This window comes from Maniola jurtina, chromosome 13, assembly GCF_905333055.1.
Source record: "Maniola jurtina chromosome 13, ilManJurt1.1, whole genome shotgun sequence".
NCBI classification, from domain to species: domain Eukaryota; kingdom Metazoa; phylum Arthropoda; class Insecta; order Lepidoptera; family Nymphalidae; genus Maniola; species Maniola jurtina.
The window spans coordinates 5,878,103-5,905,943 of record NC_060041.1 but is presented as its reverse complement, the minus strand read 5'-3'; the positions used below and the strand labels follow the sequence as shown (position 1 = coordinate 5,905,943).

At 33.9% G+C, this 27,841-nt stretch overlaps 3 protein-coding genes and 2 long non-coding RNA genes across 5 annotated transcripts in view; 2 read left to right on the top strand and 3 right to left on the bottom strand.

The window, feature by feature from the left end:
• LOC123871404 overlaps positions 1 to 27,841 on the top strand; it is a 383,067-nt gene that overhangs the window by 332,703 nt on the left and 22,523 nt on the right. The window lies entirely within an intron of this gene.
• Positions 1 to 27,841, bottom strand: part of LOC123871364 (rabankyrin-5) — a 58,149-nt gene that overhangs the window by 14,176 nt on the left and 16,132 nt on the right. The gene's annotated exons all lie outside the window — the stretch shown is intronic.
• LOC123871391 lies at positions 787 to 27,841 on the top strand. Its single transcript, XM_045915176.1, has 5 exons — positions 787 to 989; positions 17,421 to 17,582; positions 22,822 to 22,995; positions 25,250 to 25,406; positions 26,976 to 27,841. The coding sequence occupies exons 2-5, from the start codon at positions 17,531 to 17,533 to the stop codon at positions 27,097 to 27,099; spliced, it is 507 nt and encodes a 168-aa protein (XP_045771132.1). The 5' UTR covers positions 787 to 989; positions 17,421 to 17,530; the 3' UTR covers positions 27,100 to 27,841.
• On the bottom strand, positions 4,512 to 15,981 carry LOC123871398. The gene is made up of 2 exons (XR_006797261.1): positions 15,877 to 15,981; positions 4,512 to 4,544 (listed from the first exon to the last, which is right to left on the bottom strand). It is a non-coding gene; the product is annotated as an uncharacterized LOC123871398 (long non-coding RNA).
• LOC123871373 lies at positions 19,147 to 22,223 on the bottom strand. Its single transcript, XM_045915152.1, has 2 exons — positions 20,580 to 22,223; positions 19,147 to 20,458 (listed from the first exon to the last, which is right to left on the bottom strand). The coding sequence occupies exons 1-2, from the start codon at positions 21,761 to 21,763 to the stop codon at positions 19,645 to 19,647; spliced, it is 1,998 nt and encodes a 665-aa protein (XP_045771108.1). The 5' UTR covers positions 21,764 to 22,223; the 3' UTR covers positions 19,147 to 19,644.

The window sequence follows — 27,841 nt, the reverse complement described above, 5'->3', positions numbered from 1 at the left end:
AGAGTTTTCTTATGAACGCTCGTTTGAATTATTGTAGCAAGGGAACAAATAAACCAAGCAGCATGCTCCTTAGTGGTTAAAAGTCAATTGGCAAATTGTCGGTAGCGATTCCGGGAAGATATACATATCCCGAACGATAATACTGTACTGATCATTATTAACATTGCCGATAATGACTACTACAACGACAAAACTGTCACCAATGCTACAGAAGAGCACGTACTAATGGAATTTTAGGATGACGTGACAAAATATATAAACATAATTGTTTTACGTATAATACCCACGTAAATTTACATTTTTACTTTACATTCCAAGCCTAAAGAAAGACTAAAATTAAATCGTCAATAAGATAGAAGTTGTTGATTGTTACGGTAGAACTTTTTAATTTCCATAGATCTAATAAGGCAGCAATGTCTGTTTTTAGGCGATTCTTCACATTTAAGATCTCAAGTGGATTTGAAAAATCAATAGACCTTTACAAATTACATGGCCAAGGGTGTCAGTGTGGATTAAGGTTATCGGACTTTCATTGTCTTGAAGGTCGACGCAATAACGCAAGACAAATTCATTCTCATCTGTTATTTAGATCGCGTTTGTCTCGACGACTTTTAAAACTTAACCGGTTTCAAAATAACCATTATTGTGTGGCATATAATATTAGGAATTTCTTTGATAAGAAATGCGGATTTCCAATTAAAAATAACGTTATTTGTGAACTTCGCAAGATAAGAATAATTGTTTCTTTTCCGAGCGGTCAAGTACACCGCATGTTGTTACGTAGAGTGACACAAATCCTTGCAAGATCGCGAGCGGTCTGCGCCGGCGCTGGTTGTTAGTAAAGACTTTACTACGCGCCGAGACACGCGTTGTTGCTCGTTTATAAGACTACGACGCGGATGCATTTCGTTTGTTAAATGTGTAAATATGTGTTATATATAGTGCAAACGTGCGAAATTAGTAATGTATATGTAGATTTTAGAGTTAAGGTAATTACCCCTTTTGACAGATTTAATACTTATCTTTATTTGAAGCAGTTTTAACTAAGTTGATTGAAATTACTAGAAAATCATTAAAAATGGCTCATACGTCATAAATGCGGCGTTAACGATTTATCGTTTTGAATCATTTACTTTACTTTTCATTGTAATCTTTTAAATGGAATTGTATGTCAGTACAAGCACCATGATTAAAAAATATATATATATTTTTTACAGGCTTTGTAGGAGTTTGTTTATTTGGAGCTAATCATACTGTTGCGTACGTTCTTACTAAGTAGAGACTCTACTTAATCAGTCTGGCACAGATAAAATCTGACATGATGCACAAGATGCGCGATGCATAAATATATTTGGCAAAAATAAAAAAAAAGACCTTGGTCTACACATTAAAATTCAGAATTGATTCCTGTTCTTAAAGTCTCTTGTTTTCTTAAACAGTGTCTTATTGATTTAAAGATAAAAGTCACAGTTGCCAATACTGCAACACACAATATTTATGCAATATTAACTGTACCATGCCGATATTACATCATAACGATCTATGTCAAAGTTTTATTGATTAATTTATTATAACCGTACAATAAGAACCGGATAAACTGGTTTACTATAAATATAATTATTATAATGTAATAAAATATGTGGTTAAACCGCGAAATAAGTCATAAATCATAAATGCAATAACATATAGTTAAATAAATGTAAGACAAGGGTCTTTAAATATAGGCTTTCGAACTTTCGTATTGCAACGTAATATTATGCTAAGCAACATAGTTACAATATGATCGTATAAGCATTGAGATTGCAAGAGGTGTCAGTGTCGCATTAATTACTGACAAAGTATAACAAACATAACTATGACCTAACAGCAAAGAGCAACTGTAGAGTTCCTTGCCGGCTCTTCTCAGTAGAATCTGCCTTCCGAACTGGCCGGCGCGGGCGGTAGTCTTGACATATTATAAGCGGGCACAAGCTCAGGCTGCCCCATATGAAATAAATAAATTCATTTAATTTTATCGATGCTATATTATTATGGTCGACATAATATGGTAGGGCCATTTTTTTAAAGGTGTGTAGGATTATCTTCTATCTTAAGCTCTTCTTCAGTAGCACAAGTATCTGCATATACATATGAAAACTTTTTTGGTATCTTTTTCTCGAATACGAGTACTTAGCATTTTATTTGCATTTCATTTTAATTAAGATAGCTTGAATGTCACTTATTTTCCTACCAAACTTAAAAAACTATGTATGTAATATATTATATAAAATAATAACATAGGTAATAAGCCTAACGCTAAGCGTATTTTAACTTGAAGGTCAACGATAAACGTGATGTTTTATTTATGGTCATCACAATATTATAAAAAACTTGCCAAAGTGTACTAAAATAGATTTTTGAGGTACAACTCTACCAAGCTAGTATTGTAGAGAAGGTATTACACAGAGTAGGTACTTATATCGTAGTTAACAAAGCCACGTGTCTTTATTATATTATTTTATTTTGAAAATCTCGATATAGGTACTACACATATTATAATATGTATGAATATATATTTATGAGAACCGGAACAGCGCTGCTTAAGCTACGTTCATCATTAAGTTATAAAACACTTAATATTTTGTGTATTTACTAAGAATAACAGAGTACCTGAGCCACAGTGTATTTTAAATATTATTGGAAATCCATTACGAATATAAAATTCCTTCGAAGTTTTGACGCGAGCCATATTATTTTATTCAATAGTAGTATTCCTATCAAAAGGTAAACTTTATATTAGTCATTACTCTTCCGTGGAATTATGATGATTTTAGTTGTAATTGTAAATGCAAGTAGCGTGTCTTCACTCGTCATCCGAATTACTCATTATTTGCGGTGCCGATTTTGAGGAATTTGATTTGTCTACATTACAGTGGAGTTAGTTATTAAGGATTCTGGATACATTATACTATGATTAGTTACAAATATATTTAATTGTTTAACTCAGTACCAACATTAGTTTAGTAGGCACGTTCGTTGACATTGGTTTTAAAATTTATTTGCAATATTTCTTATTATTATTTAAATCGATATGTAACCATTTGAATTCACATAGACAGATATACAAATTTTCAGACAATACTCAGACATAAAGAAACTGACACTTTAAAATGCAGTAGATAATTGGTTTTCCTTGATGTAAATCCGGTGTTTGACCACTAGTCAAATCAGCATCTTTTTATCAAACATGAAAACACGCGCTAAGTACCTGGGTATGCGAGCTTCTATGAAATACTGGCATGTGACGTCACAATGATTTGATGTGCTTTTTTTAGTTTGTTCTATAAATTAAAATGGTTATTACACTCAAACTTAACAAAGGACGTGGATTTTAAGTATTTTGGAAGACCCTCTATTTAATAATCACTGAGAATTTTTTTATTTTTGACATAAGCAAACACCGTAGTGTAACGCATTCACATTTATTGCAGCTGGTTACATAATTCCTGCCATATTGTTTTTTTTGTATTCAATCAAAATACTCATTACAGAGTTAATTTTCACGTGGAAACATTGTAAAATAATAAAGGAATTCCTACCTAATTACACGTACATACTTATACATACAGAGGTAAAATTAATGAATAGAATTGAACATACCTACACGGTCATTAATTGTTACGTAGGTATTCATACGCACCTATACAAATACGATTTGCGTACATATCTAAGAGTCTAATATAGTATATACGCTCTCCAATAATAAGGGGTTATGATAATAATGGTAGGGGGGTGTCTATTAGTGTTGTTATGGATATCCATATCCGTAACCGAAACTATCGGATATCTGAAATAAAAAAATATCCGTAACCGTAACTGAATCCGTAATAAAAGTTTTGGATAGTTTCGGATAGGGCGGAGTCTAACTAAATACTACACTCGTACGAATTAACTGTGCACTCCGCTGGAATGTGACACCTTCATCAGTTCACATTTTACAGTTCCTTAAAAAATTAATATCCGTAACCGAAACTATCGGATAATCCAAAATAATTTAATATCCATAACCGTAACCGAAACCGATATTATTTTTTACCAATATCCATATCCATATCCGGATCCGAAATTATATATCCATAACATCCCTAGTGTCTATCCGTCTGCTAACTTTACAAGGCCCATTGGGATAGGTAATCCACAATCATCAGCTCTCTCAATATTTTTCCTCCGAATGATGTTCTCTATTCGAAATCGTCATAAAAAATATTTTTTCATACAAAATACAAGAGTCAAGAGTAAAAAATCAATGAGTCAGTGAGTGAGTGAATCAGCACAAGCTGCTATAGATATACTTATTAAAAGCGCGAATTGACTGTTCGTTTTAAATTATTTATTAAATAAGTTACCTACTAGATAAATTAGTTCAAGTGCGGAAGGATAGTGCGGAATTTGATTGCACACCTCCTAATTTGAGAGCGAAGGTCGAATTAGCAGAATACATATTTTTTAAATAATTTACTTTTAATTTTTTGGAAAAACACTATATATGCCTCCACCGGGAGTGCCTTTCTGACGTGCCCGTGAACTTAGCAGAGCATATGCCAGCAGATCAAAAATAAAAAGGAGTTCCCTTCGCATGCAGAAGAGTTCTATAGTTCCTGATACTTTTTAAAGATAGTTCTGGCGTTTTTGCTAAAAAAATCGCAGTTGAAATAATGCTCTGCTAACTTCCGGTAGCAGATCATTTTCGAGCAAAGCGAAAAAAAAAGAGTTCTCTGTACGCACGTATCTCAGTTCTATAGTTCCTCATACTTTATAATGATAGTTCTGGCATATAAACCTAAAAAAAGTCAAATGAAAAAATCAATAAATTTTCAAATTTAGTCATCATAAGTAATTTAAAAAAATTCTAGCAGCTAGAACTCAAATCTCAGAACCTAGAACTCTACGATTTCTTATAGCTCATTAACTAAGCTATAAAATAAAGCTATTAATTAGCCCAGAACTCACAAAGAAGTCCCAGCAGAGCATAGAAGAATAGTTATAAACAATAAATTTTCAAACTTCACACCAAAAGTTGTTAAAAAATTTCCAGCTGCTAGAACTCTCATCTCAGGGGCTAGAATTCCTCGATTTATTATAGATTATTAACATAGCTATAAAGTAAAGCTATAAACTAGCCCAGAACTCTCAAAAACGTGCCAGCAGAGCATACCAGAAGAGTCATGATACACTAATTTTCAAACTTATTATCATAAGCCATGAAAAAAAATCCAGCTGATAGAACTCTGATCTCAGAGGCTAGAACTCCTCGATTTCATTAATATTATTGATAAAGCTATAAAAGAAAGCCATTAACTTGCCCAGAACTCTCAAAAAAGTGCCAGCAGAGCATACAAGAAGAGTCATAAACGATAAATTTTCAAACTTAAAAATCACAAGTTACTAAAAAAATTCCAGCTGCTAGAACTCTCATCTCAGGGGCTAGAACTCCTCGATTTCTTTAAGATTATTAACATACCTATTAAACAAAGCCATTAACTAGACAAGAACTCTCAAAAAAGTGCCAGCAGAGCATACAAGAAGAGTCATGATGCACTAATTTTCAAACTTATTATCATACGCCATGAAAAAAATTCCAGCTGCTAGAACTCTGATGTCAGAGGCTAGAACTCTTCGATTTCTTAAATATTATTGACAAAGCTATAAAACAAAGCCATTAACTAGACCAGAACTCTCAAAAAAGTGCCAGCAGAGCATACAAGAAGAGTCATAAACGATAAATTTTCAAACTTAAAAATCACAAGTTACTAAAAAAATTCCAGCTGCTAGAACTCTCATCTCAGGGGCTAGAACTCCTCGATTTCTTTAAGATTATTAACATACCTATTGAACAAAGCCATTAACTAGACCAGAACTCTCAAAAAAGTGCCAGCAGAGCATACAAGAAGAGTCATAAACGATAAATTTTCAAACTTAAAAATCACAAGTTACTAAAAAAAATCCAGCTGCTAGAACTCTGATGTCAGAGGCTAGAACTCCTCGATTTCTTAAAGATTATTAACATACCTATTAAACAAAGCCATTAACTAGACCAGAACTCTCAAAAAAGTGCCAGCAGAGCATACAAGAAGAGTCATGATGCACTAATTTTCAAACTTATTATCATACGCCATGAAAAAAATTCCAGCTGCTAGAACTCTGATGTCAGAGGCTAGAACTCCTCGATTTCTTAAATATTATTGACAAAGCTATAAAACGAAGCCATTAACTAAACCAGAACTCTCAAAAAAGTGCCAGCAGAGCATACAAGAAGAGTCATAAACGATAAATTTTCAAACTTAAAAATCACAAGTTACTAAAAAATTTCCAGCTGCTAGAACTCTCATCTCAGGGGCTAGAACTCCTCGATTTCTTAAAGATTATTAACATACCTATTGAACAAAGCCATTAACTAGACAAGAACTCTCAAAAAAGTGCCAGCAGAGCATACAAGAAGAGTCATGATGCACTAATTTTCAAACTTATTATCATACGCCATGAAAAAAATTCCAGCTGCTAGAACTCTGATGTCAGAGGCTAGAACTCCCCGATTTCTTAAATGTTATTGACAAAGCTATAAAACGAAGCCATCAACTAAACCAGAACTCTCAAAAAAGTGCCAGCAGAGCATACAAGAAGAGTCATAAACGATAAATTTTCAAACTTAAAAATCACAAGTTACTAAAAAATTTCCAGCTGCTAGAACTCTCATCTCAGGGGCTAGAACTCCTCGATTTCTTAAAGATTATTAACATACCTATTGAACAAAGCCATTAACTAGACCAGAACTCTCAAAAAAGTGCCAGCAGAGCATACAAGAAGAGTCATGATGCACTAATTTTCAAACTTATTATCATACGCCATGAAAAAAATTCCAGCTGCTAGAACTCTGATGTCAGAGGCTAGAACTCCTCGATTTCTTAAATATTATTGACAAAGCTATAAAACGAAGCCATCAACTAAACCAGAACTCTCAAAAAAGTGCCAGCAGAGCATACAAGAAGAGTCATAAACGATAAATTTTCAAACTTAAAAATCACAAGTTACTAAAAAATTTCCAGCTGCTAGAACTCTCATCTCAGGGGCTAGAACTCCTCGATTTCTTAAAGATTATTAACATACCTATTGAACAAAGCCATTAACTAGACAAGAACTCTCAAAAAAGTGCCAGCAGAGCATACAAGAAGAGTCATGATGCACTAATTTTCAAACTTATTATCATACGCCATGAAAAAAATTCCAGCTGCTAGAAATCTGATGTCAGAGGCTAGAACTCCTCGATTTCTTAAATGTTATTGACAAAGCTATAAAACGAAGCCATCAACTAAACCAGAACTCTCAAAAAAGTGTCAGCAGAGCATACAAGAAGAGTCATAAACGATAAATTTTCAAACTTAAAAATCACAAGTTACTAAAAAATTTCCAGCTGCTAGAACTCTCATCTCAGGGGCTAGAACTCCTCGATTTCTTAAAGATTATTAACATACCTATTGAACAAAGCCATTAACTAGACCAGAACTCTCAAAAAAGTGCCAGCAGAGCATACAAGAACTGTCATAAACGATAAATTTTCAAACTTAAAAATCACAAGTTACTAAAAAAATTCCAGCTGCTAGAACTCTCATCTCAGGGGCTAGAACTCCTCGATTTCTTTAAGATTATTAACATACCTATAAAACAAAGCCATTAACTAGACCAGAACTCTCAAAAAAGTGCCAGCAGAGCATACAAGAAGAGTCATGATGCACTAATTTTCAAACTTATTATCATACGCCATGAAAAAAATTCCAGCTGCTAGAACTCTGATCTCAGAGGCTAGAACTCCTCGATTTCTTAAATATTATTGACAAAGCTATAAAACGAAGCCATCAACTAAACCAGAACTCTCAAAAAAGTGCCAGCAGAGCATACAAGAAGAGTCATAAACGATAAATTTTCAAACTTGTTTAGTTAATGGCTTTGTTCAATAGGTATGTTAATAATCTTTAAGAAATCGAGGAGTTCTAGCCCCTGAGATGAGAGTTCTAGCAGCTGGAAATTTTTTAGTAACTTGTGATTTTTAAGTTTGAAAATTTATCGTTTATGACAGTTCTTGTATGCTCTGCTGGCACTTTTTTGAGAGTTCTGGTCTAGTTAATGGCTTTTTTCAATAGGTATGTTAATAATCTTAAAGAAATCGAGGAGTTCTAGCCCCTGAGATGAGAGTTCTAGCAGCTGGAAATTTTTTAGTAACTTGTGATTTTTAAGTTTGAAAATTTATCGTTTATGACTCTTCTTGTATGCTCTGCTGGCACTTTTTTGAGAGTTCTGGTTTAGTTGATGGCTTCGTTTTATAGCTTTGTCAATAACATTTAAGAAATCGAAGAGTTCTAGCCTCTGACATCAGAGTTCTAGCAGCTGGAATTTTTTTCATGGCGTATGATAATAAGTTTGAAAATTAGTGCATCATGACTCTTCTTGTATGCTCTGCTGGCACTTTTTTGAGAGTTCTGGTCTAGTTAATGGCTTTGTTTTATAGGTATGTTAATAATCTTAAAGAAATCGAGGAGTTCTAGCCCCTGAGATGAGAGTTCTAGCAGCTGGAATTTTTTTAGTAACTTGTGATTTTTAAGTTTGAAAATTTATCGTTTATGACTCTTCTTGTATGCTCTGCTGGCACTTTTTTGAGAGTTCTGGTTTAGTTGATGGCTTTGTTCAATAGGTATGTTAATAATCTTTAAGAAATCGAGGAGTTCTAGCCCCTGAGATGAGAGTTCTAGCAGCTGGAATTTTTTTAGTAACTTGTGATTTTTAAGTTTGAAAATTTATCGTTTATGACTCTTCTTGTATGCTCTGCTGGCACTTTTTTGAGAGTTCTGGTTTAGTTGATGGCTTCGTTTTATAGCTTTGTCAATAATATTTAAGAAATCGAGGAGTTCTAGCCTCTGAGATCAGAGTTCTAGCAGCTGGAATTTTTTTCATGGCGTATGATAATAAGTTTGAAAATTAGTGCATCATGACTCTTCTTGTATGCTCTGCTGGCACTTTTTGGAGAGTTCTGGTCTAGTTAATGGCTTTGTTCAATAGGTATGTTAATAATCTTAAAGAAATCGAGGAGTTCTAGCCCCTGAGATGAGAGTTCTAGCAGCTGGATTTTTTTTAGTAACTTGTGATTTTTAAGTTTGAAAATTTATCGTTCATGACTCTTCTTGTATGCTCTGCTGGCACTTTTTTGAGAGTTCTGGTTTAGTTGATGGCTTCGTTTTATAGCTTTGTCAATAATATTAAAGAAATCGAGGAGTTCTAGCCTCTGAGATCAGAGTTCTAGCAGCTGGAATTTTTTTCATGGCGTATGATAATAAGTTTGAAAATTAGTGCATCATGACTCTTCTTGTATGCTCTGCTGGCACTTTTTTGAGAGTTCTGGTCTAGTTAATGGCTTTGTTTTATAGGTATGTTAATAATCTTAAAGAAATCGAGGAGTTCTAGCCCCTGAGATGAGAGTTCTAGCAGCTGGAATTTTTTTAGTAACTTGTGATTTTTAAGTTTGAAAATTTATCGTTTATGACTCTTCTTGTATGCTCTGCTGGCACTTTTTTGAGAGTTCTGGTTTAGTTGATGGCTTTGTTCAATAGGTATGTTAATAATCTTAAAGAAATCGAGGAGTTCTAGCCCCTGAGATGAGAGTTCTAGCAGCTGGAATTTTTTTAGTAACTTGTGATTTTTAAGTTTGAAAATTTATCGTTCATGACTCTTCTTGTATGCTCTGCTGGCACTTTTTTGAGAGTTCTGGTTTAGTTGATGGCTTCGTTTTATAGCTTTGTCAATAATATTAAAGAAATCGAGGAGTTCTAGCCCCTGAGATGAGAGTTCTAGCAGCTGGAAATTTTTTAGTAACTTGTGATTTTTAAGTTTGAAAATTTATCGTTTATGACTCTTCTTGTATGCTCTGCTGGCACTTTTTTGAGAGTTCTGGTTTAGTTGATGGCTTCGTTTTATAGCTTTGTCAATAATATTTAAGAAATCGAGGATTTCTAGCCTCTGACATCAGAGTTCTAGCAGCTGGAATTTTTTTCATGGCGTATGATAATAAGTTTGAAAATTAGTGCATCATGACTCTTCTTGTATGCTCTGCTGGCACTTTTTTGAGAGTTCTGGTCTAGTTAATGGCTTTGTTCAATAGGTATGTTAATAATCTTTAAGAAATCGAGGAGTTCTAGCCCCTGAGATGAGAGTTCTAGCAGCTGGAATTTTTTTAGTAACTTGTGATTTTTAAGTTTGAAAATTTATCGTTTATGACTCTTCTTGTATGCTCTGCTGGCACTTTTTTGAGAGTTCTGGTTTAGTTGATGGCTTCGTTTTATAGCTTTGTCAATAATATTAAAGAAATCGAGGAGTTCTAGCCTCTGACATCAGAGTTCTAGCAGCTGGAATTTTTTTCATGGCGTATGATAATAAGTTTGAAAATTAGTGCATCATGACTATTCTTGTATGCTCTGCTGGCACTTTTTTGAGAGTTCTGGTCTAGTTAATGGCTTTGTTCAATAGGTATGTTAATAATCTTTAAGAAATTGAGGAGTTCTAGCCCCTGAGATGAGAGTTCTAGCAGCTGGAAATTTTTTAGTAACTTGTGATTTTTAAGTTTGAAAATTTATCGTTTATGACTCTTCTTGTATGCTCTGCTGGCACTTTTTTGAGAGTTCTGGTTTAGTTGATGGCTTCGTTTTATAGCTTTGTCAATAATATTTAAGAAATCGAGGAGTTCTAGCCTCTGAGATCAGAGTTCTAGCAGCTGGAATTTTTTTCATGGCGTATGATAATAAGTTTGAAAATTAGTGCATCATGACTCTTCTTGTATGCTCTGCTGGCACTTTTTGGAGAGTTCTGGTCTAGTTAATGGCTTTGTTCAATAGGTATGTTAATAATCTTAAAGAAATCGAGGAGTTCTAGCCCCTGAGATGAGAGTTCTAGCAGCTGGAAATTTTTTAGTAACTTGTGATTTTTAAGTTTGAAAATTTATCGTTTATGACTCTTCTTGTATGCTCTGCTGGCACTTTTTTGAGAGTTCTGGTTTAGTTGATGGCTTCGTTTTATAGCTATGTCAATAAAATTTAAGAAATCGAAGAGTTCTAGCCTCTGACATCAGAGTTCTAGCAGCTGGAATTTTTTTCATGGCGTATGATAATAAGTTTGAAAATTAGTGCATCATGACTATTCTTGTATGCTCTGCTGGTACTTTTTTGAGAGTTCTGGTCTAGTTAATGGCTTTGTTCAATAGGTATGTTAATAATCTTTAAGAAATCGAGGAGTTCTAGCCCCTGAGATGAGAGTTCTAGCAGCTGGAATTTTTTTAGTAACTTGTGATTTTTAAGTTTGAAAATTTATCGTTTATGACTCTTCTTGTATGCTCTGCTGGCACTTTTTTGAGAGTTCTGGTTTAGTTGATGGCTTCGTTTTATAGCTTTGTCAATAATATTAAAGAAATCGAGGAGTTCTAGCCTCTGAGATCAGAGTTCTAGCAGCTGGAATTTTTTTCATGGCGTATGATAATAAGTTTGAAAATTAGTGCATCATGACTCTTCTTGTATGCTCTGCTGGCACTTTTTTGAGAGTTCTGGTCTAGTTAATGGCTTTGTTCAATAGGTATGTTAATAATCTTTAAGAAATCGAGGAGTTCTAGCCCCTGAGATGAGAGTTCTAGCAGCTGGAAATTTTTTAGTAACTTGTGATTTTTAAGTTTGAAAATTTATCGTTTATGACTCTTCTTGTATGCTCTGCTGGCACTTTTTTGAGAGTTCTGGTTTAGTTGATGGCTTCGTTTTATAGCTTTGTCAATAACATTTAAGAAATCGAGGAGTTCTAGCCTCTGACATCAGAGTTCTAGCAGCTGGAATTTTTTTCATGGCGTATGATAATAAGTTTGAAAATTAGTGCATCATGACTATTCTTGTATGCTCTGCTGGCACTTTTTTGAGAGTTCTGGTCTAGTTAATGGCTTTGTTCAATAGGTATGTTAATAATCTTTAAGAAATTGAGGAGTTCTAGCCCCTGAGATGAGAGTTCTAGCAGCTGGAAATTTTTTAGTAACTTGTGATTTTTAAGTTTGAAAATTTATCGTTTATGACTCTTCTTGTATGCTCTGCTGGCACTTTTTTGAGAGTTCTGGTTTAGTTGATGGCTTCGTTTTATAGCTTTGTCAATAATATTTAAGAAATCGAGGAGTTCTAGCCTCTGAGATCAGAGTTCTAGCAGCTGGAATTTTTTTCATGGCGTATGATAATAAGTTTGAAAATTAGTGCATCATGACTCTTCTTGTATGCTCTGCTGGCACTTTTTGGAGAGTTCTGGTCTAGTTCATGGCTTTGTTCAATAGGTATGTTAATAATCTTAAAGAAATCGAGGAGTTCTAGCCCCTGAGATGAGAGTTCTAGCAGCTGGAATTTTTTTAGTAACTTGTGATTTTTAAGTTTGAAAATTTATCGTTCATGACTCTTCTTGTATGCTCTGCTGGCACTTTTTTGAGAGTTCTGGTTTAGTTGATGGCTTCGTTTTATAGCTTTGTCAATAATATTAAAGAAATCGAGGAGTTCTAGCCCCTGAGATGAGAGTTCTAGCAGCTGGAAATTTTTTAGTAACTTGTGATTTTTAAGTTTGAAAATTTATCGTTTATGACTCTTCTTGTATGCTCTGCTGGCACTTTTTTGAGAGTTCTGGTTTAGTTGATGGCTTCGTTTTATAGCTTTGTCAATAATATTTAAGAAATCGAGGATTTCTAGCCTCTGACATCAGAGTTCTAGCAGCTGGAATTTTTTTCATGGCGTATGATAATAAGTTTGAAAATTAGTGCATCATGACTCTTCTTGTATGCTCTGCTGGCACTTTTTTGAGAGTTCTGGTCTAGTTAATGGCTTTGTTCAATAGGTATGTTAATAATCTTTAAGAAATCGAGGAGTTCTAGCCCCTGAGATGAGAGTTCTAGCAGCTGGAATTTTTTTAGTAACTTGTGATTTTTAAGTTTGAAAATTTATCGTTTATGACTCTTCTTGTATGCTCTGCTGGCACTTTTTTGAGAGTTCTGGTTTAGTTGATGGCTTCGTTTTATAGCTTTGTCAATAACATTTAAGAAATCGAGGAGTTCTAGCCTCTGACATCAGAGTTCTAGCAGCTGGAATTTTTTTCATGGCGTATGATAATAAGTTTGAAAATTAGTGCATCATGACTATTCTTGTATGCTCTGCTGGCACTTTTTTGAGAGTTCTGGTCTAGTTAATGGCTTTGTTCAATAGGTATGTTAATAATCTTTAAGAAATTGAGGAGTTCTAGCCCCTGAGATGAGAGTTCTAGCAGCTGGAAATTTTTTAGTAACTTGTGATTTTTAAGTTTGAAAATTTATCGTTTATGACTCTTCTTGTATGCTCTGCTGGCACTTTTTTGAGAGTTCTGGTTTAGTTGATGGCTTCGTTTTATAGCTTTGTCAGTAATATTTAAGAAATCGAGGAGTTCTAGCCTCTGAGATCAGAGTTCTAGCAGCTGGAATTTTTTTCATGGCGTATGATAATAAGTTTGAAAATTAGTGCATCATGACTCTTCTTGTATGCTCTGCTGGCACTTTTTGGAGAGTTCTGGTCTAGTTAATGGCTTTGTTCAATAGGTATGTTAATAATCTTAAAGAAATCGAGGAGTTCTAGCCCCTGAGATGAGAGTTCTAGCAGCTGGAAATTTTTTAGTAACTTGTGATTTTTAAGTTTGAAAATTTATCGTTTATGACTCTTCTTGTATGCTCTGCTGGCACTTTTTTGAGAGTTCTGGTTTAGTTGATGGCTTCGTTTTATAGCTTTGTCAATAACATTTAAGAAATCGAAGAGTTCTAGCCTCTGACATCAGAGTTCTAGCAGCTGGAATTTTTTTCATGGCGTATGATAATAAGTTTGAAAATTAGTGCATCATGACTATTCTTGTATGCTCTGCTGGTACTTTTTTGAGAGTTCTGGTCTAGTTAATGGCTTTGTTCAATAGGTATGTTAATAATCTTTAAGAAATCGAGGAGTTCTAGCCCCTGAGATGAGAGTTCTAGCAGCTGGAATTTTTTTAGTAACTTGTGATTTTTAAGTTTGAAAATTTATCGTTTATGACTCTTCTTGTATGCTCTGCTGGCACTTTTTTGAGAGTTCTGGTTTAGTTGATGGCTTCGTTTTATAGCTTTGTCAATAATATTAAAGAAATCGAGGAGTTCTAGCCTCTGAGATCAGAGTTCTAGCAGCTGGAATTTTTTTCATGGCGTATGATAATAAGTTTGAAAATTAGTGCATCATGACTCTTCTTGTATGCTCTGCTGGCACTTTTTTGAGAGTTCTGGTCTAGTTAATGGCTTTGTTTTATAGGTATGTTAATAATCTTAAAGAAATCGAGGAGTTCTAGCCCCTGAGATGAGAGTTCTAGCAGCTGGAATTTTTTTAGTAACTTGTGATTTTTAAGTTTGAAAATTTATCGTTTATGACTCTTCTTGTATGCTCTGCTGGCACTTTTTTGAGAGTTCTGGTTTAGTTGATGGCTTTGTTCAATAGGTATGTTAATAATCTTAAAGAAATCGAGGAGTTCTAGCCCCTGAGATGAGAGTTCTAGCAGCTGGAAATTTTTTAGTAACTTGTGATTTTTAAGTTTGAAAATTTATCGTTCATGACTCTTCTTGTATGCTCTGCTGGCACTTTTTTGAGAGTTCTGGTCTAGTTAATGGCTTTGTTTTATAGCTTTGTCAATAATATTTAAGAAATCGAGGAGTTCTAGCCTCTGACATCAGAGTTCTAGCAGCTGGAATTTTTTTCATGGCGTATGATAATAAGTTTGAAAATTAGTGCATCATGACTCTTCTTGTATGCTCTGCTGGCACTTTTTTGAGAGTTCTTGTCTAGTTAATGGCTTTGTTTAATAGGTATGTTAATAATCTTAAAGAAATCGAGGAGTTCTAGCCCCTGAGATGAGAGTTCTAGCAGCTGGAATTTTTTTAGTAACTTGTGATTTTTAAGTTTGAAAATTTATCGTTTATGACTCTTCTTGTATGCTCTGCTGGCACTTTTTTGAGAGTTCTGGGCAAGTTTATGGCTTTCTTTTATAGCTTTATCAATAATATTAATGAAATCGAGGAGTTCTAGCCTCTGAGATCCGAGTTCTATCAGCTGGATTTTTTTTCATGGCTTATGATAATAAGTTTGAAAATTAGTGTATCATGACTCTTCTGGTATGCTCTGCTGGCACGTTTTTGAGAGTTCTGGGCTAGTTTATAGCTTTATTTTATAGCTATGTTAATAATCTATAATAAATCGAGGAGTTCTAGCCCCTGAGATGAGAGTTCTAGCAGCTGGAAATTTTTTAACAACTTTTGGTGTGAAGTTTGAAAATTTATTGTTTATAACTATTCTTCTATGCTCTGCTGGGACTTCTTTGTGAGTTCTGGGCTAATTAATAGCTTTATTTTATAGCTTAGTTAATGAGCTATAAGAAATCGTAGAGTTCTAGGTTCTGAGATTTGAGTTCTAGCTGCTAGAATTTTTTTAAATTACTTATGATGACTAAATTTGAAAATTTATTGATTTTTTCATTTGACTTTTTTTAGGTTTATATGCCAGAACTATCATTATAAAGTATGAGGAACTATAGAACTGAGATACGTGCGTACAGAGAACTCTTTTTTTTTCGCTTTGCTCGAAAATGATCTGCTACCGGAAGTTAGCAGAGCATTATTTCAACTGCGATTTTTTTAGCAAAAACGCCAGAACTATCTTTAAAAAGTATCAGGAACTATAGAACTCTTCTGCATGCGAAGGGAACTCCTTTTTATTTTTGATCTGCTGGCATATGCTCTGCTAAGTTCACGGGCACCTTTCTGACTTCGTGTTTTAGATGTCCTCGCCAAGGCTCGGCCGTCTGACTCACACTCGATCAGAAAACGCTTACTTCCCGGTCTCGTGCAGTAATGTAGGTACTACTTGCAGTTAGTAAGATATTCTTGAAAAATAATAGAAGGATAACAGGATACTGGATGACTATAAATTAATAGATGATATCCACGACTTAGCGCGCGAAAACTTGGGATTATAAAAATTCCGTGATAGAAAAAAGTCTATGTCCGCCTCCGAAATAGAAGATTTCCAGTACCAAACGTCAAAACTCGAAATCGCTGCAATTTTAACTGCATACTATGCAGCGTGACGCGTGACTTGCACTGTACATCTGAGGTGCGGGAATTTGTTGTTAAAGACTTGCTTTATTATTATGGCCGAATGGTTGAAATGGGTACACTGAAAACGCTGTTTCCGTTATTGCCAAATTAAATAAATCTTGTTATCAAAAAAGTCGCTGCACCTAGGCTCTTCTGTGCAAGTGCACTCCGATGCCGATGCGCCTTATAGTCTACGTAACAATAATTATAAAAACATTAAAATTTTATCATTTAAGTACATCATTAATTCATAGTTAGCAATTGACCCCAAACTTTTCAACATACCTATGCTCACGGCAGATCTCTGTTAGATATATCATATACATACCTACATTATAATGTTTAAATGTGTAAATAAAATAACAATAGCACAATGTCATCACTGTATGTCTTAATATCAATTTTACTTTTTGCATTTGCTTATTCTGGTGACTGCGCCGTTGTTAGTAAGACCATGGAAAGTGCGTTTTGTGTCCTAAATGCTAAAAACAATTTATGAGCCGTCTTGCCTCTAAGAAATAGTTTATCTAAGACATTTATGAGCCATATATCTCATTATTATATTGCGAGTTGCAACCGGTATGGAAACCTTGAAAACCTCCTCCATTAGTAGTTGCGACGCAACTTATAGCATAAAGCCTACGCCTAAAACCCGCAATTTTTAGCCAAATAGAACTTTGCGAATTCGTCAAATTAGCATACTTATATTAAAGGCTTTGTAACTTTATTTTTGAATATTATTGTAAATTGAACAATTGAAAAGAGCAACCGCCGAGTTTCTTGCTGGTTCTTCTCGGTAGGAACGGCATTCCGAACCAGTGGTAAATTATTTGACGATTCAAAAGCACTTGTAAAAGTTTATTTGAATAAAAATCTATTCTATTCTATTCTATTTCATTGTTTGAATAGAGACAGATTCTTTTTAGTTTGCTTTAGAACCTAGCTACCTATAGTGCTATTTAGCGCTTACCTATAGGGAATAAAAAAAAAAAACTTAGAATGGCGACTTGAGATTTTAGATCGGAAATGTTATAAGTACTTAAATGTATAATAAAATTAATTTGTCGACATCTAAAATTGAGTGCTAATTTTAGGTCGGCCTTGATGTAAACATAAATCTTACATTTTCCCTTTGAAATGAATGACTGGGACTTTGAAACTGAATCGAGCAACTCAGATAAAGATATTTTCTATTTTGTTGCAGTCTCGATGACAACGCAACCTTGTCACAGCCAATGGAATCAGGAAACTTGCTGACTTAAAGTAATGTTACGCAAACGTTAACTGGACCAAACACCGCGAGTGACTAGAACCATGGAGCAATACCTACTGGCCGTGGCGGGTCTCTTGTCATTTGTGATTACAGGTGCGTTTTTTTACTTGGTAATTTTTTTGTAAATCTCGTTACAAATTAAGGACAGGAATTAGTCTGAAGATAGTTCCCATATCGTATAGTGATCGCACCCATTAATTAGATGCATTCTTTCTTGAGTTCAGGTTAAGTCTAAGGTTAACTACGCTATGTTACATAATTAACATCCACGTTTCTAAGATCTTCATATGTTAAATAACTCTGAACTGCAATTTAATCTAGCAACTCTAATGATGGAATTAGTCGGTTGTTATTTTTAAACATAATAGACACACCTTGGACCATAATCACACCTAATGAAAAGTGAATATGTGGGTTAAGATGAGATGGTAGACGTGAGCCTAGATTCAAAAGATGCCTATTCACTCATAGATTTTTAAAGATACCTAGATTGTGGGAGTTAAAAAACACAGATCTCGGAAACAAGGGCTACTAGCCCATGCGTTACAAAAATGAAAACGCAAACCGTTTTGCAAGTCTATGGAATATCGACGACAAAAATCTGTCCGGTGCATGTATGATGTAGTATTATTGAAATGGTTACGGGGTACCGGATCGATAAGTTACAGAGTTTATCTGAGATGAAAAATAAAATATGAATTTAAAATATTATGTTGCTTCATTTACCCGCATTGTTATGCGGCACCTAAAATAAAAATAAATAATTTTATGAATCTATTAATTTAATTCCGGCTTTACATTTCACAAAAAACAAATAAATAATGTATTTGCATGCCAACTTGGATTGGTACAGCTGGCCAATATTTTATTATGAATTTACACCTTTATGTACCTGTATCTGCAAATAAATGAAATTGAATTGAATTGAAAAAAAAAAACTTGCCTGTGTTGTTATAGCAATATCACGCGTAACATATTACGAGCTCTGTTACTTCAAAGTTGATTAGGTAAAATGATAAAACAGCCAACCATAAAGTATGCTGTAATCTTAATGAGTTATAAATTTCATTTGCACTCCAAAATTAAATACGGTGTTAAAGAAAATAAATGGTGATGTTTGCTCTTTCGAGCAATATAGAAATTCTATCGAGATTTTTTTGCAGTGTATAAATAAAGCTTCTATTAAAATGTTTGATGATGGATGAGTGATGATCCAGCGAAGAGACTTTGAAAGTCATTCATACATGTTGCAGTTTAACCTAAAACAAAGACCGATTCACAAAAAGTAATGGCTCTACTCATTCTATATCATCAATTTGAGTTAGAAATATCAAAATGATATGGAAAAAGTTTTTTTTTATATGTATATAGACAGATATAGGTGAATATTACAGTTAACACTGTAGCGTAGTGTAAGCCTAGAGAACTTATCGATGTGTTCAGATTTCGCTTAGTGACCTAAGTTTGGCTACTTTGGAACAGTTCTACAGAATGCTGTAGAGCTATGAAACCAATTGTGTTCCAAGCGAAGTTCAATTTATTTATTCACATATTTAAACAACTTTATTGTTAACAAAATTACAAAGAGTAAGAATACAGGATACACTTAAAAAACAAAGGGCGACCTTATCACTTTAAATTAATTAAAATAAAAAAATATTATGTGACACAATTTAAAATTTTGCAATTCAAACATATTCAATTATGTCAAAGGCATCCATTACGATAGATTCATTCATTATAAAATAAAAGTTACAGAATTTTGAAAAAGGCTGTAAGGCTCATCGCGCGCCTTGAATTGTCTTATCACAACAATTATAATATTCATTATAGGTATTATGTACAAAACATAATATATTTCTAATAAAACATGGTTCTGTGCGATTCATACAAATTCGGTAGAGTTTTATTTAAACAAAACAATACAAATATTTAGGAAGTTTAAAAAAATACGTTAAATGTATTGTACCTACCTACCATTAATCGGAGAGCGGCGCCAGAGTAACACCAATGAATCACTTATGATAACTTTTTGTTGTTATAATAAAAATTCCCACATCTCAATAGAATTCACTGAATATTGAGGTTTATGACTCATAATTATATTTAGTTACATTAAGGATACAAGAGAATATTCTAATTGAATTACAGTGGTTTAGTAATTATTTGTTTGTCTAACAACGCCACTGAATAAATCGTATAAAATCAACGAAAACAAAGCAATAGGAGCAGCTATAGCAATAAGTCTATATCCCGGAGTTGGATCTCTAAAATCGTAACATAGGCCATGATAGATTCTGCCCTTCTCTACACACATAGATCCTGGACGTCCTGGTACATAAATTGATTCATCAGAATCACATCTAGCCTCACTTTCATCAATGAACGTGTATTTCGCAACCAACCGAGCGGTCATGCTTCTCGTTCCATTTTTAAAATCGCCAGATTGTTTTCGTACCCAGCCTTCTTTGTATAGTTTAATTAAGTTATCCACTCCCCAGTGTGATTCTGCTGTATTTGATTCTGTCACAGTTGATGCCGTTGTACGAACAACGTTTTTAATAGCCATCTTATTTGTTTTAAGTGAAGCGTTATTAGTAGGGAATTTAAGTAAACTGCGCCATTTTATACCTAAAGATGCTAGGTATATAAGATCTGTTATATTTTCATTATTGCGTAAGTATCCAATGTCGTTGTGTGCAATTATACCACAATATAATTTAGTATCCAGATAAAATTGAGCACCTGGTGAAAAATTACAAACAACTCTTTTATCACCATTGGATCTTTCACCGAATGCGCAACCAATTTTACTCGTTTTGGCCCAAAGCAATTGAACTGTGTGGAAAGTGGATACCGAACTGCGACCACACTGCACATCTCGTTTTATCAAGTTTTTTCCAGCACTGGAATACCAAATGTGTATACAACCAATAATAGGATTTATATAGCATTCAGGCCGGGGTACACTGTAAAAGAAGAAAACGTGTTATGAAATATAGTCTCTTCATAACATAAAGGGTACCTAATTCAAATACGTATAGAATATGTATGTGTATTGTGCTCGTTGAACTATAGTATCTAAATTACCATTCCGAAAAACTTTTCGAAGAATGCGAACAGCAATATTTTGCATATTTAGTACATTCTAAGTGAGAAACTAAATTTCCATCAAGACCAGAACATGGAGCCGAACCAGGCAAACACTGCCGCAGCCACGCTTGAGCCATATCTTCTAAATCGTAATCATATGTTATTTGTTTCATATTTGCAGCACTAGGTAAATGTGAATACTTTTTCGATACACCATTGGCGACATGGTTTCGCATTGTATTTATTGTGTTCACTAAAGTAGACTGGTCTAAAATATTTGGCACATACACCTTATATTCTTTATCACATATATTTGATATAACAGGACTTGGAAATAGACAAAGAGTATGGTCTCCATAACAAGGCTCTACTTCACACCATTTATTAATAACGTGCGATATCGGTGGTTCCACTGGTTTATAACTTTTAGTCATTTCAGTCGAGGATTCGATAACATTTACTAAGTTTCCTCCATAAATCAGAAAAACATCATATTTTTTCTTTTTTGCGCCCAACTCTCCATACAAAATAGGCAGATCCCAGCACGGAAAATCTTGTGGAACATACCAAGTTTTATCATATATGTATTTTGTTTCATTAAAGGTAAGATCTTGATCTACAGCGGGTTCCAAATTATAGAATTTAGCATAAGGAATATCAGGTTCAGTCTTGTTTTGAGATTTTAATAACTTCTCTTCTTCAACTTGATTTCGTAATGCTTGCAAGCTATCTTCATCTGTATCAGTGTCGTATTTATAATCATATTCTTCAAAGGAATTAATTCTTATCGACAAAGTATTGTGGGAAGCGTTTCGTACAGATTTTATAGTTGAAAAAGTGCTATCATTACCACCTTTCAGGTATAAGGTAGGTGTAGTTTTTGAAGTATGTTTTTTTTCTAATCGTGCATTTTTTTCTCTAGCAATATTGTAAGATAACAATATAATGTCTTCTTCATCATCTTTATTAATATTTTTATAGCTAAACAGAGCAGTACTAACAGATATATTAGTTTTGGGTGAAAGGTTGATTTCTAATGTTCTTCGAGCATCAGATTTGTTTGTTATAGTATGCGACGTATCGTGGGTTTCATCTTGATCTATATAATATTCTTCACCAATACCTAACGATTTGGCTATTAATGCGAATAGTATAAGAATTTTTTTATTTGTATAATACATTTTATGACTTTATTAGAGCCATGGCCCATGACCTCCTTGATTTATTTTCCTAGGATATGATATTTTATGAAATAATTATACGTTCTACGGAGATTTGATACAAAACGCTATATTTGATCTACCAATCGGACATTTACTTTAATAAAAGTAAACCTTTTAAGACAATTTTCATCATCTGTAAAAAAGGAGATAATATAAAAGTGAATCCAAAATTACACCGATCGCTTAAAGACTACAGAATCAAAAACTCAGGACACAAGGTTCCATTAGCGGTCGTCCACCGACGCATGCGTAATGTGAACATGCGTGGGTGTTGAAGAAGTAAATGACTCATCGTGGCAAAACAATGGACACGATTGAATACCTTAACATAAATAGCTTTATAATACAAATATGTTTATTCTCATTCATGTATTGACAAAATTTTATTGCTTCTCTGCTCTTCTTAAAATTAAAAAATCTCATTGATAACTTAAAAAAGGTATATAATATTAAACCTGAAATTTTTCTGGCAGGATTTTGTAAGAATTTGAGTAGGTACAATTGATGATATAATAGGTATTCATGGTAAAGTTTATGTAATATAGGTACGTACCTACGCATGACCTGTGAGCTTGTGACACAGTTAAATTATACCGATTAAATTCTCAAACTATTAATAATTTACAATTCAAATTACTACTTTGTAAAAGCCTTGAGAAGCTAAAAACAAAAATTAAAATATACTTTAGTATTTTCTTGACGTAATCGTTGATATACCTAGTCAACAATATATCGCTACTACCAATGTGAATAAATCACTCTTAAGAATGATATTTTGAATATATTAATACTAGAGTATTTCGGTTTTTAAAATTCCGCAGGAACCCTTTGATTTTCCGGGATAAAAAGAACCCTATGTCCTTCCCCGAGATGTAGCACATGTCTGTAACTTTAATTGAAATCGGTTTAGCGGTTGGGCCGTGAAAACGTAGACAGACAGACACACTTTCGCATTTATAATATTAGTATAGATTTATCCTACAACTTGTTTACGTATATTTCATTGTTGGTTACAGGAGTCTCATCGCTACAGTGTTACCAGTGCCTGATCAATCCACCCCTCGGCCAATACTACAACACAACGAAGAACCTCTGCGTTCACTTCGACTACACCGAAAGGTTTATAGTCGAGTGTCCATTTTCTACTATGTGTATGAAACAGGAATTTCACCTCGACATTCAGAATGGCGGTAAGCAGATTGCTCTTGTATACTTTGAATAGAACAGTTTTTTCGAAGGATGGATAATAAGTCTATTAATCTACGATCAAAGTCAATGATCGTGATCTAGACTGACCGTGTTAGACGCAGATTAGCGGTCTGTCTGGATCGCGGTCATTGATTTTAAGCTAAGATCTCATGTCAATTGACTGCGTTCTGGCCTACCGGCACCTATAAAGGGTTGATTCACAATAACACAGTCTAATTTAAAATATGTCTTCATTTGTTTCTCGCTAGTTTGTGCAATTTTTGAGGTAAAGCAAGGGTAAAGCGTAATGCTATGTAATATTTTAGATTGACGCTTCGATTAGCTTTGACTCTATTTCATTGTGTATCGACCCTAAGATAGAGTTAGAGTGTAATGGGTATATGGCGTGAAATACAGGCAAATACATCGCGTTATAGAAACAATCAATATTTACTTAAAATACATAAATCATAGGTTTAAAACATTAGGTAATCGATAGAACGTGTTGAGTGTTGACGCCAGACAAACAAGGGCAATGGTAATAACACAAGGCCAAATGTCAATAATTAATTAATATGCAATATTAGCCTGTTGGGTCTTTGTCAAGGGGAATAGATGTTGTAAACACGTTAAAACGCAATAGGCCTATAAGCTATAATCATGTAATACTTCTAAGATATTATTCTTAATACTTCTGAGATTAGATATAATGTGACCGGCTAAAACAAGTAGGTAAGATAATAACAAAGGCTAAACAATTCGTCTGTGACTTTAAACTTGTATCGGATGTTGGTCAAGGTAAATAGCTATTTCATATATCGTCATACATTATTAAAATTATCTTAATATAAAAGTGCATACACGTATAGACTACAGGCCCATGTTCAAAAATGGATGGGTCATATGAACCACCAGGTGACGTATACAGGACGATATAAGAGCATAAAATAATAAGATTCAGCACTATGCCGTCACTTGTAAGCTGTCCAACAGAGTGCTGGTGAGAATTCAAAAGTGCAGGTAGAGTGAGTACATTTTGGTCATATATTTTTGTACGGCATTTTTACCATCGATAATTGCTATATTTTATTAATCTATGAATATTTAAACTTTTGCAATAATTTGAAAAATTCAGTTTTTTTATTTCTCTATAATTTTTTTTAGAACAGTTTCTTTTGAACGGCAATACTATATAACAATAGTATTTTACACTATCATATTAAAAAAAAAGTTGCCGTACAGAGTCAAATGATTTTACAGCTTTAAAAATCAAGTATACCATGAAATTAAGATAATTATTGATACACATTCAAATGAACACTAATTTTTTGACGGCATTATTTTTAATAGTACTTTTGAGTGCTAGATAATGTTTTGGAACCAAAGCCGTACTTTTTCAAATCACCCCCCGGACCACGGAAAGAGAGGGGGTTGCTACCCTCGATTTTTTCCCCTTGTCGCATGATTTTTGTACGGCGTTGCGGAATAATGGATTAGAGGCTGTATTGAAACAGTATGAAACTAATGCCGTACTGAAATGACCAAATTTATCCTGGAAATTATCAGAAAATCAAAAAATTTACTGACTTTGTGGCGCACCATTTTTTTACGGCACTGCGCGCTTTCTTATTATTTTTCATGGATCTATCGATGGTAAAAATGCCGTACAAAAATATATGACCAAAATGTACTCACTCTACCTGCACTTTTGAATTCTCACCAGCACTCTGTTGGACAGCTTACAAGTGACGGCATAGTGCTGAATCTTATTATTTTATGCTCTTATATCGTCCTGTATACGTCACCTGGTGGTTCATATGACCCATCCATTTTTGAACATGGGCCTGTAGTCTAGTATTGTAAGGCATGATATTTTAATAAATAGATACAATTTTTCTTTCAATTTTATTCATCTGTAGAAACCATAACCATGGCATTCTGCGCACACAACAGATTATAACAATAATGTCTAAATCAGTGTAAATAATACAAGCCTTGTTTTTGTAAATAGTACCTAAAAGACATCTTTTTCGGTAACGCTATATTTCCAAAAATTACCCATTTTATATTCACTTTATCAAATTCATAACAACATTAATATTTAAGATTGGGCGTTCAGAATAGACTGTTAAGTTGGTAACATTGAAGTAATGCGTTAACAATTTTTTTAACGTAATGAAATGCAAACCAGTGGGCATGTAGGTAACTTATGACTTTGATGCGTATAATTAATAGGTTTTTAATCTATGCTTTCAGTGAGAATTACTGGCGTACTACTAGACTGTGCGCCTCAGAAGAACGAATACCACGATTTCAAGAACGGTAGGTGGTCGCCCAAAATGGAAATTTTAGAGCCTTACGAAGAAGGCTGCTCAGAAGTAGATGACAAGGGAGAAAGAACAACTCCTACTAAGTAAGTAATTAAAGGTTTTATTGATATTCTAGGGAAGAAATATAATATTTCTGCCATAGCACATGTAGAACAAATTTTTAAAGGTTAAAACTTGTTTTAAAAAGTTTTTCAGTCTAACTAGTAAGTAAGACGAACGTTTAAACTGAAACGAAATTTTAACTGTGACATAATTTCTTAAACTGAACGCTTTCAAGTAAAGATTTTTATGTAGTCCTGTGAAGATGATACTGCCATTGGCGGAATTGGAATGTCTGGAGCCTACTTTGTCGTATTAGCGATATTTAATTCCTTCACCGATAAAACGGCGAAGGAGAAATCGTGAAGAAACTTGCATGTCTGAGAGGTCTTCAAAGGTGTTTGAAGTCTGCCAATCCGCACTTAGTTAGCGTGGTAGAGTATGGCCAAGGCTTTCTCATTCTGAGACGATACCCTTGTTCAATAGTGACCCTACGATGGGTTGATCATAATGAATTTTAAGACGTAAGTTTAATCCTTGGGACTACAGATCTATTATAATTATAAAATATAATGTGTAAAAACTGTGGATATCCTGTAGAAACCGTTTCCTCATATTTGAGGAATTATTTCTTACATCAAATAACAAATCCAAACAACTCTTCTAATATTAACCTTCATATTTTATGGTCATACCTCTTACAATAATAATAAATAATTTAATGAATGGCGATGTACGCTACTGACTACAGGACGTATTTATAGCCTAAATTAGTCTAAAAACCTAAATTGTCTAAATTCATAACATACACAGATTGAATATTATTTACGAATGTACCAAACAAATTGTAAATATTAAATTTCGTCTTCGAGCCGAAATTATTTCCTTTTTTGGATTTTGTTAGTTACTCGATACATAACAGCTGCTGTCATTGCGAATTACAGTATGAAACTGAAAGTACAAGGTCAGGCTTAAAAAGTAGGTTTTGTGTTATTAATATCAGTTCAGAGAAACGAGTTCTCGTACGTGCAATGTACATTAAAGTGAAAGGGAAGTAGTTTCTCAGCAAACGAAGGGTTGAAACGCGTTACAATTCAGATTTAATCAAAACCCTTTTGTTTTACAATCCTGCAACATTAACGTCGAATTGACAATTTATTTTTAAAATCAATTGAAAAATAAATTGTCATCTGCTTTTTCATAATTTTCTTTAGTAGGTATATTTAAGAATCTGGGAATCCACTGAATTATTATCCCAAGTAAATCTCCATTATTAACCAATTACTAATTTAAGTGAAGGAAATCCCGAGTTCGTGGTCCCCGGTGAGATTATTTTTAACCCCCGACCCAAAAAGAGGGGTGTTATAAGTTTGACGTGTGTATCTGTGTATCTGTCCGTGGCATCGTAACTCCTAAACGAATGAACAGATTTTAATTTAGTTTTTTTGTTTGAAAGGCGGCTTGATCGAGTGTTCTTAGCTATAATCAAAGAAAATCGGTTCAGCCGCTTGAAAGTTATCAGCTCTTTTCTAGTTTTTTTAAAGAGGTTTTTGTGTCGGGGGTTTTTTAAATTTTGAGTTATAATTATATTATCTATCGTGTTTTTATTTCAGATACTGTTACTGTCGGAAAAACCTGTGCAACTCATCGCCCAGTTCGAACCACGAAGGCTACACTGACATCATGGGTGTGATAATGGTGTTTAACCTCATGAAATATATTAACAGCCTTAGATAGTATTTGTACATAAATTACCAGTATTAGGAGATTTTGTAGAATTAGAATAATTTATTTCGCCATGAGTATGTGTATAGTTAGCATCGTTATAATTGTATTGGAAAACAATGAAACCTGAAATATTGTAGCAATTCAATAACGGCCAAATCAAATACGTTCACGTTGAATTTGGGAGAGCTGTAGAAGGAAGTGTCCAAAACAATGTAAATATTAAAAATTCTTATAGGTGGCTACGATTTTTTTCGTTTTTCCCTATAGTCAAAAATTATCGATTTTTCGAAACAAAACAAATGGTCTCTCTCCCAACCCAACCATAGCAAGATTCAAGAAATTTTACTAGATAGTTCAAAACTACACCCAAACCCAAACTTTCATCAAATGAATGATCTGATTTGATTTGAAATGTCATTTAGGACAAAAATTCGTTTACTCCATAAAATATTCTAGCTAAGTAACAAGTAAGTTTAAAATCTAGACGCTCCAGATGAAAAAATGTAAAAAAAAATCTGTTTTAGCTGGAGGAACTTGTTATTGTTGTAGAATATTTTTTCGATTCTTTCGAAAGCTTTACTGATCGTTACGCCGTAGCCAGCGGTGCACAGACGTGGTCGCGATATTTGGCTGCAAGTTTTGTAAAGTATGTTACCAGTTCTTGGATTGCGTAGCTCTTGATGCAATCATTGTTACCGCTGCAAATGCTGTTTTCGGATAAATTTATTGTATTGTTGTTAACGCTCTGAAT